This window comes from Sphaeramia orbicularis, chromosome 18 (genome assembly GCF_902148855.1).
Source record: "Sphaeramia orbicularis chromosome 18, fSphaOr1.1, whole genome shotgun sequence".
NCBI classification, from domain to species: domain Eukaryota; kingdom Metazoa; phylum Chordata; class Actinopteri; order Kurtiformes; family Apogonidae; genus Sphaeramia; species Sphaeramia orbicularis.
In genome coordinates, this window is record NC_043974.1 from 2,960,779 (window position 1) to 2,976,992 (window position 16,214).

A 16,214-nucleotide genomic window follows, 5' to 3' on the forward strand; every position below is an offset into this window, starting at 1 on the left:
CTGTTTGTTTGTTTGTCTGTTCGGTAGTGTGCAACATAACTCAAAAAGTTATGGACAGATTTGGATGAAATTTTCAGGGTTTGTTGGAAATGGTATAAGGAAGAAATGATTAAATTTTGGTGGTGATCGGGGGTGGGGGAGCCCACAGGGGGGGGGCGCAGACCAGAAAATTTCATCAAAATCTGTCCATAACTTTTTGAGTTATGTTGCACACTAACGGACAGACAAACAAACAAACAGACAAACAGACAGACAGACAAACAAACAAACAGACAAACAGACAGACAGACAAACAGACAGACAGACAAACAAACAAACAGACAAACAGACAGACAAACAAACAGACAAACAGACAGACAGACAAACAGACAGACAAACAAACAGACAGACAGACAGACAGACAAACAAACAAACAGACAAACAGACAGACAAACAAACAAACCCTGGCAAAAACATAACCTCCTTGGCGTGGGGGGGCCCATGGGGGGGGGGCCACTGATCAGCCTTGGCGGAGGTCTGCGCTCTCCGAGTGCTCCTAGTTTTAATTTTTTTCTAAATGCTTAGTTTTAGTTTAGTTGTAGTTCAGCTGTAGTTTAGTTGTAGTTTAGTTTAAGTTTAGTTGTAGTTCAGTGGTCTCTTTTCTCTTCTTCTCTGTCGTCGTATTCAAATAAATCCCAGACAGGACTCTGCTGCTTTCTCCCAACTTTAGTCTCCATGTTTCCAGGTAGAGTGGGGACCAGAAGACGACTAAACCACAAGTAACAGACCAAAAAGTGTCGTATGGTGACAGCACAGAAAACTGATAGAATGAAATAAATCCCTTTCGTATCAATCCGACATTGACAAAGACGAAAACAAAGGGAATTTTATCCATAATTTTTATCCGTTTTAGTTACTTTTGTAAACTCACAATGCAGTTTCAGTTAGTTATTGTTTTTTTTCGTTTAATTACAGTTTTTATTTGTTTCATTTAACGAAAATGTTTTTTCAATTCTAGTTTTCCTCATTTCGTTAGTTTTCGTTAACGATAATAACCTTGTCTTCTATCCTTGGTATTTCTATGGCAGAAGTCACTTTTCCATTGACCCTCAAATTGCACAAATATAACTTGCACATAAAAATTTGCCAAATGGAAAACGACAATTTTGCCAAAACTCTCGTTTTTTGATGGAAAGTTTTTGCACTTGCAGGAGGTGTTTTTTTTCGGCGTAGTGAAATTGGTATATCGTACAAAACTGTAATGGAAAGACTTTTTAGCACAACTAGAGTCACATGAAACAGTAAAACAAACAGCTGTTGATGGATGTTAGAACAAGAGAAGAAGAAGAGTTGAACCCAAACGTGTGTGTATGTGTGGACACACCAGGAAATCACATCAGTTTAGAATTTAGTAGGAGATAGAGGAGGAACCGGCATTCTAGATTCAAAACAACACAGATTTATGTTCATGTTCATGGAAGGACTGACACTGACATCTACCAGAAGAAAGAAACTCACCAGCACATTTGGGATGGAATGGACAAACCAACATTACACACTTCACTTCTGCTTTTTCAACATTTAGTAAATATGGGTAAAGTTTTGAGACTGACACACACAGACAGGAAAGGGAATTAATGATGCATTCAGGTGCACTGTATGAACTCTGACGTCTACTGTTGCACTTTGTTGGACAACATAAATGGAATAAGGATGTAACGATATGACAATTTCATATCACGGTTATTGTGACTGAAATTATCACCGTTATCATTATCATCACGGTATTGTTGAAATTGTGCTTAAAATGTTCAAAAAGTACTAATACATACACTGAAATAATTTAACCACGTTGTATTTCTGTTGCAGAAACATTCAAATATTAACATGTCGACATCAAACATACACATGTGCATCAAAGATGGAACCATATGGACAGTGTTTGACCATTTTCCAAATCAAGTTTGAGTTGTTTTAGTTTCTTTTTCAGACAGAGAAAGAGAAAGAGAGAGAGATGGAAAAATTCAAACTTCTTTCAGTTTTTGATATTAACGTTTACCAGACCTGTGTCTTCACGTACAAATATGGTCACTTAACTCATATTCTTCCCAAAGTTTTTCAGAATTTCTTTATGTTGTCTTCTGTTATTCACTATTTTTCTACACGATATTCAGTCAAATTTGATCTTCCGTACTGTTGAACTTCTGTCAGTATTCTGTAAAATATTGCGGACCAAATCTGTGGAATAATCTACGACCTGAACTTCAATCAACATCTTCGTTTTCATTGTTTAAAAAGCATCTGAAAAGGACTGGAATACATGAAAAAATGTACGGCTGTATGTCATTTGATTTGTATTTGATAACTTGTAATGTGACTTGCATTTTTATTGTTTTTACTTTAGTTTATTAATTCAGTTATATTGTATTTTTGATTCTTTTTTCTTTTTTTTCTGTGTATTGTTCATTTCCGGTGGAGGTATTCATATTAGCCTTTTTTGGCTTCGAACCTCTCCTGCACGATGATGTTACTTGTTTGAATGTTGTTGTTTTTAACCCTTTCATGCACACTGGTCACTACAGTGGATAGCTATTCTACAGCTGTTCTCCTGTATATTCATGTATTATTATTATTTTTTTTTTCTGACATGAATCGGTAACATTATGTAGATCTCTGCTGACCATAAACCCCCAGAATCACAAGCCCTCCCCATAGTTTTCACACAATTTATCAGTAAATACATGTTTCTGTGCATCAAAAATTAAACGTGTGGTGTCCAGCTGAGTGGACATTTTTGCAACTTCATGAAAAATAGGTTCATAAGATTTTTTTTTTTCATTATTATTATTTTTTTTTTATGTTTTTTTTTTTTTATTTATATGTATTTTTTTTTAATTTTATTTATTTTTTTAAATTTATTTTTCAGAAGAAAATTTTCAATGGCATTGTTTTTTTTTTCATGCCTAAAGAGAAATAAAAACACTCAGGAAAAAATTTTGATTAAGGTTCTCATAATTTGTGCATGAAAGGGTTAAATTGTCTCTTGCTGTTTTATGATGTGCAAATAAATAAATAAATAAACTAGAAAAGCACTCGGAGAGCGCAGACCACTGCCAAGGCAGATCAGTGCCCCCCGCAGTCACCACCAAAATTTAATCATTTGTTCCTTGTGCCAGTATCAACATTTTCTGAAAATTTATCCAAATCCATCCATAACTTTTTGAGTTATGTTGCACACGGACAGACAGACAGACAGACAGCCGGACAGACAGACAAACCAACGCCAGCAAAAACATAACCTCCTTGGCGGAGGTAATAAAATGGATGGATGGATGGATGGATGGATGGATGGATAGATTGATAGATAGATAGATAGATAGATAGATAGATAGATAGATAGATAGATAGATAGATAGATAGATAGATAGATAGATAGATAGATAGATAGATAGATAGATAGATAGATAGATAGATAGATAGATAGATAGATAGATAGATAGTGTGGTGTGTTTGGGGTCGTTGTCTTGTTGAAACATCCATTCCAAGGGCATTTCCTCTTCAGCATAAGGCAGCAGGACCTCTTCAAGTATTCTGATAGAAGCAAACTGATCCATGATCCCTGGTATGTGATAAATAGGCCCCACACCAGAGTAAGAGGAACAGCCCCATACCCTGATGCTTGCACCACCATGCTTCACGGTCTGCAGAGTGGACCGGGGCTGGAATTCAGTGTTTGGGGCTCGTCTGACAAACTGTCTGCAGCCCCTGGACCCAAAGAGAACAACCTGACTTTCATCAGTCCACAGAATGTTTCTCCATTTCTCTTTAGGCCAGTCGATATGTTCTTTGTTCATTGTATCCTCTTCAGCACGTCTTTTTCTTAACAGTGGGACTTTGCGGGGGCTTCTTGCCGATAGATTAGCCTCACACAAGTGTCTTCTAATTGTCCCAGTCCTCACAGGTCACTTCAGACCGTCTCTGATCTGCCTGGAGCTGATCACTGGCTGAGTCGTTGCCGTTCTGGCTATTGTTCGATCCATTCCAATGGCAGTCTTCTGTTTTCTTCCACGTCTCTCTGGTTTGGCTTTCCATTTTAAAGCACTGGAGATCATTGTAGCTGAGCAGCTGATCATTTTCTGCACTTCTTTATATGTTTTCCCCTCTCCAATCAATGTTTTAATTAAAGCGCGCTGTTCTTCTGAACACTGTCTGGCACGGCCCATCGTTCTCAGGTTTTCAGAGAGAATTGCATGTACAGCATGTGCTGGCTTCATCCTTAAATAAGGGCCACCTGAATGACACCAGTTTCTTCACATAATGAATGACCTCACTGCTTGAACTCCACACTGCTATTATTCTGAACACGCCCCTTTCACTTAATTATTCAGTTCCACAGACTCAGGAGCATGCATGTCATGAATGTTGGGTCTGTTGGTTTCTCTGACTCTACTACACCTACTGGTAAATTCTTTGCCATGTAATAATATGATTTATACCAAAAACAGTGGTTGATCTGGTTAGTCATGTTGGACTGCTATTGTTTTGAACACAGCTGTAGAATGATATGGTGGGACATGAAACTCAGACACACCTGAAAGTAAAAGCTTAATAAATAAATAAATAAAAACTGGAAGCACTCGAAGAGTGCAGACCTCCACCAAGGCAGATCAGTGCCCCCCACCCCCCCCACCCCCCCACCCCAATCACCACCAAAATTCAATCATTTGTTCCTTGTGCCAGTATCAACATTTCCTGAAATTTTCATCCAAATCCGTCCTTAACTTTTGGAGTTATCTTGCACACAAACAGACAGACAAACCAACGCTGACAAAAACAGAACCTCCTTGGCGGAGGTAATTAAAGAAAAAATAAAAAAATAAAATAAAAGCATTAATGCATTCAAAACAGCTTGTGTGAGTACAGAGGTAAAACTGAGACACATGGTCCATCTGTACACAAATCTGCATCAACAAGCACAATGTCCCCAACACACTTTTACCCTTTGTCCCTGTGTGTGTGTGTGTGTGTGTGTGTGTGTGTGTGTACCCACGTGTGTTGGTTTACGTTGGCAGAGTTTGGATTGTCGATTGTGTCCAGGAATGTGTGTGACCTGAACATAAAGACCACTGTGTGTGTTTGTATGAGTGTGTATTGCTGTCCCTTTAAGCCAGTTGTGATTGAAGGGACAGTGTGTGTGTGTGTGTGTGTGTGTGTGTGTGTGTGTGTGTTGCATGAGTCAGCCAGTCTACTATGTGTGTGTGTGTGTGTGTGTGTGTGTGTGTGTGTGTGAGAGAGAGAGAGAGTGAGCAGAGGGTCAAGTGAGACAGCTGCAGCTCTACCACTCGCTCTCTCAGTGGCTGTTCGTTCTCTTTGTCTCTCTCCCACATTTTCTCTGCTATGGACATGTGTTTGGAACGTTAATATTCTCTGGATCTGCAGACTTCCATTTATGGACTGGATCCATCAGACCTCTGCTTGTGTCTGAGCCATGCTGCGTGTGTTTATTCTGTGCGCAGAGCGTCTGCAAACGCCAGACGATGACATCAGCGACGCCTACTGCACCGTCACCTACGAAGGTACCGATTCTGTGTGTGCGTATTTCAGGGGTCATGCAGAACTAATGCATTAGTGGGTTAAGACTGGGAGGAAGTTCATGTATCACAAGAAAAGTGTGCGTATGCTTGTGGACTTGTGTGTTATTGATCCAGACACCAGGAGCAGCCCGTCCCTCTCTCTTGCAGTTGAGGTTATTATTGGAAAGCTTTGCTCAGTCATCTTTCATTACTTCCAGTGTGTTCGGGGTGGGGCAGAGCGAATACTAGACACACACACACACACACACACACACACACACACACACACACACACAGAGGCTACGTTCACACTGCAGCCGAATGTGGCCCAAATCCAGTTTTTTGCCCATGTGTGACCTGTATCCAAGCGTGAAGACGCACCAGCCCAACTGCCGATCATTGCCAAAAAAGGTAGTCTGACTAATCAGTCAGCTCCCATCTCCCCAACATCCTCAAAAAAGTGTGAAGAATACACCAAATCAACTACTGACTTGAGCGTACGTTCTGCACTTACGTAAGACGTAAAAAAGGAAAATGACGGAACATCCCTGTAAACCAAAACCCAGAGCTCAGTGTCGTCAGTCATTGTTGTCGGTGTTCAGTAGTCCAGAGGGGCTGGTGCTCTTGTACTTGTTGAACAGACGATTCGTAACAAGCAGATCCTGGTGTTGTCAGCTCTAGAGCTTCTAATGGTGGAAGAAGAAAGATGTCGCAAGTGAAAACTGAGGAGAAATCGCACTGTGCTAACAATGCTAACAATGCTAACAGTGTTGACTTGATCGAATGAATGAAGTCCATAGTCAACACTGACTGTCACTCATTCAGATCCAATCTGAGCAGTGAATGGACTATTCTAGAAGACAATCATAGTGTGCAGTACCTCGGGAGCAGAAGTGATTTCTCACAGACTACAAGGGAAGCTCAGCTTCCCCTAAAATTACAAAAATTACATGATCAAATCTGTTCAGTTGTTTTCATTTCATTGACTCCAAATGTGTTGGAACACGTTCATCTCTCAGACCAGTTGGTTCAGAATCAGTTTGATCCCAGATCAGTGGACTGGATGTTGTTCACTTCTCCTCCATTCCCGTGTCTGTTTGTTCATTCCATCTCTGCTCAGTGCATTTGTCCGTAGACGCTCAGCGTCCATGCACTTCAATGGGACTGAGTGGAACTGCTTTAAACTGACTCTAAACTGGACACTAATTGGATAAATGACACCATGTTGTCCCGCCCCCGGACGCTCGGCGTCTCTGGGGGTGAATGGAACTGTGGGCGGAGCTCGGCCGGGCCGGACGCTGAGCTTCCACGTGCTGATTGGAGAATCGGTCCAAAGGCTGAATCTGGTTTGATTGACAGCTGTTTTCAGATCTGCTCCTTCACTGACACAGTTCAGTTTAATACGTCACACATTCTGCTGGGAAATCACAGAAACCAAATGAACTGTTCATTTCTTGCACTGTAAATAAAACACACTCATTGGACTTCCTTGTTTCAATTTAACATAATTTCAACCTTTTCTTGTTTCAGTTCCATAATTTAATCATTTCTTGTTTGAGTTTAATATTGTTTTGTAGATAGTTAAATCAATCATACTGTTGGCTAGGTCGGAGTGAACTGACTATCTAGCAAGGTGCACATGATGGCAGACAATGCTAATGTTGTCGACCTGAGTTTGGCAAAGCCATTTGATACCAATGAGATCAATTTTTTTGATGTAAGCCAACAATGAGCTTCCCCTCTCTGAAAGACGAGCAGTTGCCGCTGCGTGACAGAGCTGGATTCACATGGAAACTTCTCCTTCACTCATTCACTAGTCCAGGCCTATCCCTCCACCACTCAGATTGGTCTGAACGACAGGGAGCGGACGATCACACATGTTGAATCAGCCAAAAAGACTGGAGACAACATTAACGACGGCCGATCGAACGGAACACACCAAACAGACTGATGTCACCGACCTCAGCAGACTGACCGACGACAACCGACTGCCGAAAATAGGGCTGGTGTGTCTTCACCTTTAAAGACAGTTTGAGCAGCACAAATCTGACCCAGACCACTTTTATACGTGGTCCTAAATCTGACCCAGACCACTTTCATATGTGGTCCTGAATCTGACCCAGACCACTTTTATATGTGGTCCTGAATCTGACCCAGACCACTTTCATATGTGCTCCTAAATCTGACCCAGACCACTTTCATATGTGCTCCTAAATCTGACCCAGACCACTTTCATATGTGGTCCTGAATCTGACCCAGACCACTTTTATATGTGGTCCTGAATCTGACCCAGACCACTTTCATATGTGCTCCTAAATCTGACCCAGACCACTTTCATATGTGCTCCTAAATCTGACCCAGACCACTTTTATATGTGGTCCTAAATCTGACCCAGACCACTTTCATATGTGGTCCTGAATCTGACCCAGACCACTTTTATATGTGGTCCTGAATCTGACCCAGACCACTTTCATATGTGGTCCTAAATCTGACCCAGACCACTTTCATATGTGGTCCTAAATCTGACCCAGACCACTTTTATATGTGGTCCTGAATCTGACCCAGACCACTTTCATATGTGGTCCTAAATCTGACCCAGACCACTTTTATATGTGGTCCTAAATCTGACCCAGACCACTTTCATATGTGGTCCTAAATCTGACCCAGACCACTTTCATATGTGCTCCTAAATCTGACCCAGACCACTTTCATATGTGGTCCTGAATCTGACCCAGACCACTTTTATATGTGGTCCTGAATCTGACCCAGACCACTTTCATATGTGCTCCTAAATCTGACCCAGACCACTTTCATATGTGGTCCTAAATCTGACCCAGACCACTTTCATATGTGCTCCTAAATCTGACCCAGACCACTTTTATATGTGGTCCTAAATCTGACCCAGACCACTTTCATATGTGGTCCTGAATCTGACCCAGACCACTTTTATATGTGGTCCTGAATCTGACCCAGACCACTTTCATATGTGGTCCTAAATCTGACCCAGACCACTTTCATATGTGGTCCTAAATCTGACCCAGACCACTTTTATATGTGGTCCTGAATCTGACCCAGACCACTTTCATATGTGGTCCTAAATCTGACCCAGACCACTTTTATATGTGGTCCTGAATCTGACCCAGACCACTTTCATATGTGGTCCTAAATCCGATACGTATCTGATATTTTGCAATGCGACTTCAGTCTGAACAGCCAGGTCACATTTATCCGACCTTTACGTCACTGAAATGTGACCAACGTCACAATTCTGCGTCCCAGGAGGAGGAGCAGAGAAAAACCATATTTCCTTCTGTAAACACAGTGCATGTCTGCGTGGTCATATATTCCGTCAGGACCTCTTCTGCGAATGCAGGTTAGCTTTTCCATCCATCTGGTTTTCTAAGTGTATTCAATACTGAGAAAACAGTCTGGATTTGGGCCAATCACTGTGAAATAGGCACAATCTATTCTAAACCAAACCAATCCCAAGTCTGGGGGGGCGGGTATTTCACAATGTGTCATACGCAACAACTTCTTTTTGTCGCGAGTCAAAGTCAGTTTCAGTCTCTTTACACCTGTTGTTGGTTGTTTGATTCTAAAATAAGTTTTGAATTACAGATTACACCCTGTGCTCTCAAGTTTCTCTGACAAAAGCGTCACGGCCGTCTTATCTGTGATTGGTTTACTCAGCGCCTGTTTGTCCCGCCTTCATATTTGCATTAAAGCCTCACATTTCCAGATGAAATTTCTCATTAACTCTTTCAGTGCCATGGGCCGATTAAATCGGCTTTACGAATACAACCTTTAAAGTGCCACAGGCCGATCAGATCGGCTTTGGAGAACACGCCATATTTGTGTACAAACAAACCATCCACCCCCATTTCTTTCTCACATTTCGATGACGTTCTTTCAAATCTTCTTGCAAATTACGATCAATAATGAATCGGCTGCGTCCGGTGCGTTTTGAATCTAAGTAGCAATCGGTCGGATGTTACCGATCGGTTTTTGACCAAGGAAGAGCTCGCGTTTCGTTTTCTGCTTGGGAAATTTTATGAACGAATTTATGAATGAAATCATATGCAAATTAGATGGCCATTTTGTAGTAATATCGTAAACACAGCGATCTGTCAAAACAGTCCCATCTGCTAGAAAATGAGTTCTGATGACGATTCAGACTTCGATTATAAAAACGACGCGAAATACTGAAAAACGGCCAAATTCTGTGGCACTTTTAAGGCTTATTAGCCCCTTAACTGTCTGGCACTGAAAGAGTTAAGAAACATGGATGTCTGGACAGGCTACATGTGGGTCACTTCAGGGACCCATTCAGTTCAGACTCAAAACTGATAGAAGTCGCATTTCAGTCAATCAATCAATCAATCAATCAATCAAATTTTATTTATATAGCGCCAAATCATAACAAAAGTTATCTCATGACACTTTTCATATCGAGTTGGTTGAAACCGGACTCTTTAATGTGGAATATGAACGAGCACACAAAAAAATCGGATTTCACCAAAAAATCCAAATTGTGCATTAAGACCTGCAGTGTGAACGGAGCCAGAGAGAGAGAAAGGACAAGAAATATCCTCCTGACACCCAGTAAGTACACATTTTTGCCATTTTACATTAAATAATTGCCTTAATTGGAAACAGCATAATGCAACAGTTTTTTCAGATACTTTATTTTTTTTAATATAATGTCCTTTTCGGTAGACATTATGTAATTTTTTTATTTTAAAGTAAAGCTGTGAAACTCTTGTCCACTACAGAGGACATAAATGCATTGCTGGGTGTCAGGAGGGTATAGAGATGGTGCAAGAAGGACAGAGAAGAGAACAAGTGGATGAAGACAGAAGGGTGTGGAGAACAGATGAGATGAAACAGGATGTAATGATGAACAGGAAATGAGCCTTTCCATGGCACCTGACTGGAACAGGAGAGGAGTGTGGAATGGAGTCGAGGTGTTTACACTGCACTGAAGGTTCAGTTCAAGTCTGTGTTCTGCACTTTGATACTAATACTTCACTACATTTCAGAGAAAAATACTGTTCCTTTTACTGAAGTACGTTTGTGTGATACCTGTACTTCCTTCCCAGACAAACAATGATGGATTCTGATGTCTTATACCAAGTTTTGACACAATTTTCATTTTCTCATCAGTCCAATAGGGGGGATTTCATGTACTGATTAAACCCACAAACTGTGGAATGAGTTACACCCCTGCAGTAGGCTAACCCCCGTCTACCTGTTTGTAAAGTACATCTTAAGACTCATCTTTAATCTTTGACTGATAGTGATACATGTGATTAGATATTTGTTTTTTATGGTCTTATTTGCAGTCTTTTGTGTGTATGTATTTTCAGTATATATGTGTGTGATCCACCTATTTGTTTCTATGTACAGCACTTTGGTTAAAAACTGATATGTTTCAAAATGTGCTTTATAATTAAGAATGGGTTGGATTGGAGGGCTGACAGATCGGTGATCCCAGATTTTTTTTTTTTTTTTTTTTTTGGGTGGGGGGGGTGGGGTCAGCCATCTCCTAACTGTGCAGAACAACCATGGCAGCCTCCATACCTGTCATGAACTCGACCATAGTGGCATGAAAAAGTAATGCACCATTCATGTGTTTAAACTGGAAAAGTTAAATTCAGCCAAAGTTTCATTCCAAATGTGATAACAGAACTGAATAAGTCATTAGACAGACTGTAAAGTATTAGATGGATATGTGTATGGTGGTGGGTGTGTGGTTGTGGAATTGCTGTTTTGTCAGGTTTGTGTCATATCATATGTTTGTGAGGGATGTTCTGTATTCTTGTGGCTTTACCGTATGTGGAAACCATTTTCTATGAAGGACAAATAAACATCTATCTATCTATCTATCTATCTATCTATCTATCTATCTATCTATCTATCTATCTATCTATCTATCTATCTATCTATCTGAGAAAAAGAGGAGAACGACGACATTTTCCTCTTCTTTCTTTTTATTTCTCTATCTTGTCGTTGCTTTGCTTGCACATTGATGCTACAAGTATTCAGATGCAGTATTTTAGCAAATCAACCAATACAGCAATGTAAAAATAGTCCACCACAAGAAAATGTTCTGCACTCAAAACCTTACTTTTATAGAAGTCGTTCATTCATTTGTTCGTTCGTTCATTCGTTCCTTTGTTCGTTCATTTATTGACAGGGACAACACACACTTTTACAGTTGTACCAGGGTTAGCTAACAGCTAATTTGCATCTGTAGTCCCTGGGCAGGCGAACCACCAGTTAATACAAAGATGGAACCATAACAATAAATACAAAGTCTATTAAAGAGTACAACTATTAGCAGCAAAATGTAGTTAAAATATTGAAGAAAAAGCATTGATATGCTACTCTGAGGGGAAAATGCACCAAGAAGTCAGAAGCCAATGCAAACAACTTATTTAATGTGTTCCATTCTGAAAGTTTCTGTTTTATAATCTTCCTGTTAAAGCTTCATCTAAAGCAGTTAAAACTAGTGTTGTAGTCAAGACTGCACCATCCGAGACCAAGACATTTCTGAGACCAGAGGGTTCCGAGACCAAGACAAAACCAAGACTTTTAAGGGTCGAGACTAAGTCCAGACCAAGGCAGGTCAAGATCCAGACAAGACCAAGACCGTACATACAATGAAAAACGATTAGAGGAGTGAACAAAGTAAGAATTCTCTATTTTAAGATAAATTCACAGTAACAGTTACAGTGACAAACAGTCTCTGCACTTTTTTCAAAGTACCGCAATGCTGGAAAACTCATTTCTTAGTTTGTTTTTCTGCGTCAAAAATCCGGCATCCATCAACTGAACAGCAGCTGTTTCCCCCCACCCCCTCCCTCACGCATGTGTGGGGGGAGTGTTGTCACTCGTGCGGTGCATCTGTATGCAGCCGCTGCTGGGAAACAAATCACGCAACCAGTAACCGGTTGGTTTGAAATAGATCCCTTTCCACTCTAATCAGTGGCGTGAGCAAATAAGTCAACAGCGGTGGTCTGGACCGGTCTCATCTTAAAGTCCAGAGACTGCACAGTCCAAGACCGAGACAACACCAAGTAAAAATGCACCTGAGACCAGGATGAGACCAAGACATTAAAAAAGCGGTCTCCAAGACCGATCTGGAGCTAACTCAAACTGCCATCCAAATGTAAACGTCTAAGTACGATCTTTGATTCTGAGATAAAGAGAATTCTAAGTATAAAGTAGCATAAATATCCCAGATCTTTCCTCTTCAGCAGTACTTACAAATACTTGTGCTTATGCTATATCAAGTATAAATAGAGTTAAACTGAATTTCCAAGCATGAATCTGTGTCATGAACTCATGACACTTGGTCTGTGCTGCTCCACAAAAGTTTCCCTGTCAAATATAGAGCAGTGCCTGAAGTACATGTCCATACAGACCCTCTTTTACAGAGCAGTACTTGGAGCTTACAGTCTTCCAGTCTGAGCTGGAATGAAGCAAATCCTTTATGCCAGATAATCCAGTTTCACAGCCACCAACCTGTGAGACAGAGCCACATACAATAATAATAATACACCCTGGAGCAGACCAGTTTGGAACAGAATGAAGGATTTTCATCTTTTGAGTTCATTATTGGTAATATAATAATATGTTAAGCCTGTTTATATATGTCTTTAATGTATTTGGGTGAAATTTATGACGGTGTATTAAGTCCACATAAGAAAATAAAAACACTTGTCACTAGGAGAATAAAGTTGTAATACCCTTTGGTCATTGGACGACCCACTCTACCAACTGAGCCACGGCCACCTTATTGTCTTCCTTCACCTGCTGCCTGTGTCCTTGCACTACTATTTTAATATGTTCTATCTACTGTGCTAACTTTAACTGTTTTGTGTTTGTTTAATTAAACATTTTGTCATCTTAGGACAACAGTTAAAAATTAGCCATTTGGGTAACACCGGCACATTTACAGTACTGGTGACTGAAAGATATATTTAGATAAATATTTTAATCAGGTAGCATCTTCATTATTGCACATCAGTCAAAGACAACAGGAGACACTGCATGGCAACAAGTTCTTAGATGTAGTCTCAGTAGTTGCTTTTCCATTGGACACATGTGCAAAACTTTACCAATACTGACTAAATGTTGAAAAAACTGAAGCGTGTTATGTCAGTTTTTCCATTTAATCACAAATGCGATGATTTGTTTATTTATGATCACAAGATGTCACAAGAAGTCATTCCATAAACAAGGCAACGAACATAAATATCACATTGTTTTGCTGATATGTTCATATTTCTCTCATAGCGCCCTCTAGGTTCTGGAAAATGCTTGCATTTCTCTGTCGTTTTGAATCTAGAATGCTTGTTGTCCCTCTGTCTCCTACTAAAATAAAAAAAATGTGTGGCTTCCTGGTTTGTCCACACATACCCACACATGTTTGGTTTAAAACTCTTCTTCATTTGTTCTAACATCCATCAACATCCTTTTTTTTTTTTTTGTTTACGTGACTCTAGTTGTGCAAAAAGGTCTTTCCGTTGCAGTTTTGATATACCAGTTTTGCTACGCCCAAAAAAACACCTCTTGCAAGTACAAAAACTTTTCATGGAAAAATGCGAGCTTTGGCAAAATTGCCATTTTTTCATTAAGCAAATTAAATTTAATGGAAAAACTGACCTTACGCACTTCTGGTTTTTCAATGGAAAAGCAACTAGTGATTAGTGAATGAAAGGTGAAAAGTTTTGTTAAGTTTGGACTGAATGCCAGAGTTGTCCAGGTGAACCTTCCACCTCTGTGGCACAGCCTGGTGTCAGTTCAGCTTTAATGTTCAACTCCCCAGTTTCGATGTCTTGTTTGGTTTTGTTGTTTGGATTTTGAACCACAAAGAGATCTTGTGTATAACTGCTGCAAAAAGCCACAAGAGAACAAAACATCAACTGTTTATTTGAAACATATCATTTTACAAACTTTATAACTTGCACTGCTAGGGGAAGGAGGAAGGAGTTTGATATCATTGCACACAAAAAATGTGCTGATAAAAGGAAGTGGGTGAGGTGAAAGATCAGACAGTTCAGAGCCATTTCTCAACTACAAGTCATTCTGGATTCTCATCCTTATTCATCGGTCCTGTGAGCATTTATTATTCTTATCTGTCACCAGATTTTGTCACTGTCTAGTGACACTGTCAAAAACCATGAAATGTATCATGTGTGTTTCCACTGTGCAGATTTATATTTAGTCAACGTTTGTTTTAAAAATATCTGATGTATGTAGTCATATCTCCTGGGGCTGGAATCTGTGCTACATCCTGGTCATCACCCAACAGCTGAACATTCACTGCAGGGGCTTTCAGTCTCTGTTCATTGGCTGATATCCGATCAGTGGTAGTTCTCCAATAGAGGGTGCTAGAGCACCGCCCCACCTGCTTCACATGAAGAAGAAGACAATAGGAATCACACAAAATAATTATACAAAAACATGAATATTTAAATATGTGTTATACAGCCTGTGAGTACTAGGGCTGTGTGTTGGCAAGAATCAGGTGATAGAAAACAAATCACAATGCTAGGATCATGATACAATATATCACGATATATCATGATACTGTTAAAAAGGCAATTTTTTTTTTTAAAGGATTATTTCCTTGAAGAATTGAATTACAGCAGAAATCTGCACAAATACTAAACATATTTTTATTTGATCCCAACAGGATCTAATGTTCTATCACCAAATGTTCCTGTGTTCAAACTGAAATTCTGTTTTACAGACATTCCAGTTTCAGATCCTGTTCAAATGTTCAGATTCTATTAGTTCACAACTAACATCAGAACAGGATTGGAGTTCAATCCCAACAAAGGAACGAACATTATTTAATACAAGAGTGTTAAAGAATAATAAATAAAATATAAACAAAGAAGACAAACAAAAAAACTAAAATGAACCTCCACAATATCTGCATTTGAATAAACACCTAAAAATATCGATACAGTACTTTTTAATGTTGATACAGTATCGTGAAATGAAATATCGCGATATATTGCAGAACTGATATTTTCTTCCAGCCCTAGTGAGTACTGTCTATAATCTGCATTCATGTGTAGTTTAAAAATGTTTTCAGTTTTTAGCGAACAGTCAACTGATGTGTTTCCTGTTTGGGACGCAGAACTCTGCACCCAAGGCTCTCCTTTTACTATAACACACTCATTATAAATGGTGCGTGTGCAGTAGACCCCCCGTCCAATAGAACAGATAGGAGAGCTTTAAGGACCGCCCACAGGAGTAAACGTCTCATCCAGAAAAGAACCAAAACCTTCCTCAAAATGCAGTAGATCATCAATCTCAAACATGCATGCCAGGGCCCAAATGCACACCCCCAAAGGTTCCGATCCGACCCGTGGGATGAATTTACAAAGTGTAAAACTTCCACAGTCCAGGCTGTGGAACTCATTTTAGTTGCAGTTCCACATCCAGACCAATCTGATCTACAGTCAAATAATAACAGCAGAAGAACCGACAAAAAAGAATGACTTCAGATTTTCTTCTGTTTGATGTGAAAAAATTGATGTTAAGCTATATCCATAAATAATGACAACTTCAAATTTTTGTCTTTGTTTTAGTGCAAAAAAAAATCAAATTATGAAAATATTTACATTTACGAACTATCCTGTA

The 16,214-nt window shown here is 39.7% G+C and overlaps 1 protein-coding gene across 1 annotated transcript in view; it reads left to right on the top strand.

Moving 5' to 3' along the window:
• The first annotated feature begins 5,361 nt into the window (after positions 1 to 5,361).
• Positions 5,362 to 16,214, top strand: part of dysf (dysferlin, limb girdle muscular dystrophy 2B (autosomal recessive)) — a 285,908-nt gene continuing 275,055 nt past the window's right edge. The window contains exon 1 of the mRNA XM_030162629.1: positions 5,362 to 5,555. Within this exon, the coding sequence (XP_030018489.1) occupies positions 5,468 to 5,555 (88 nt within the window). The 5' untranslated portion in view covers positions 5,362 to 5,467. The remainder of the gene's footprint in view (positions 5,556 to 16,214) is intronic.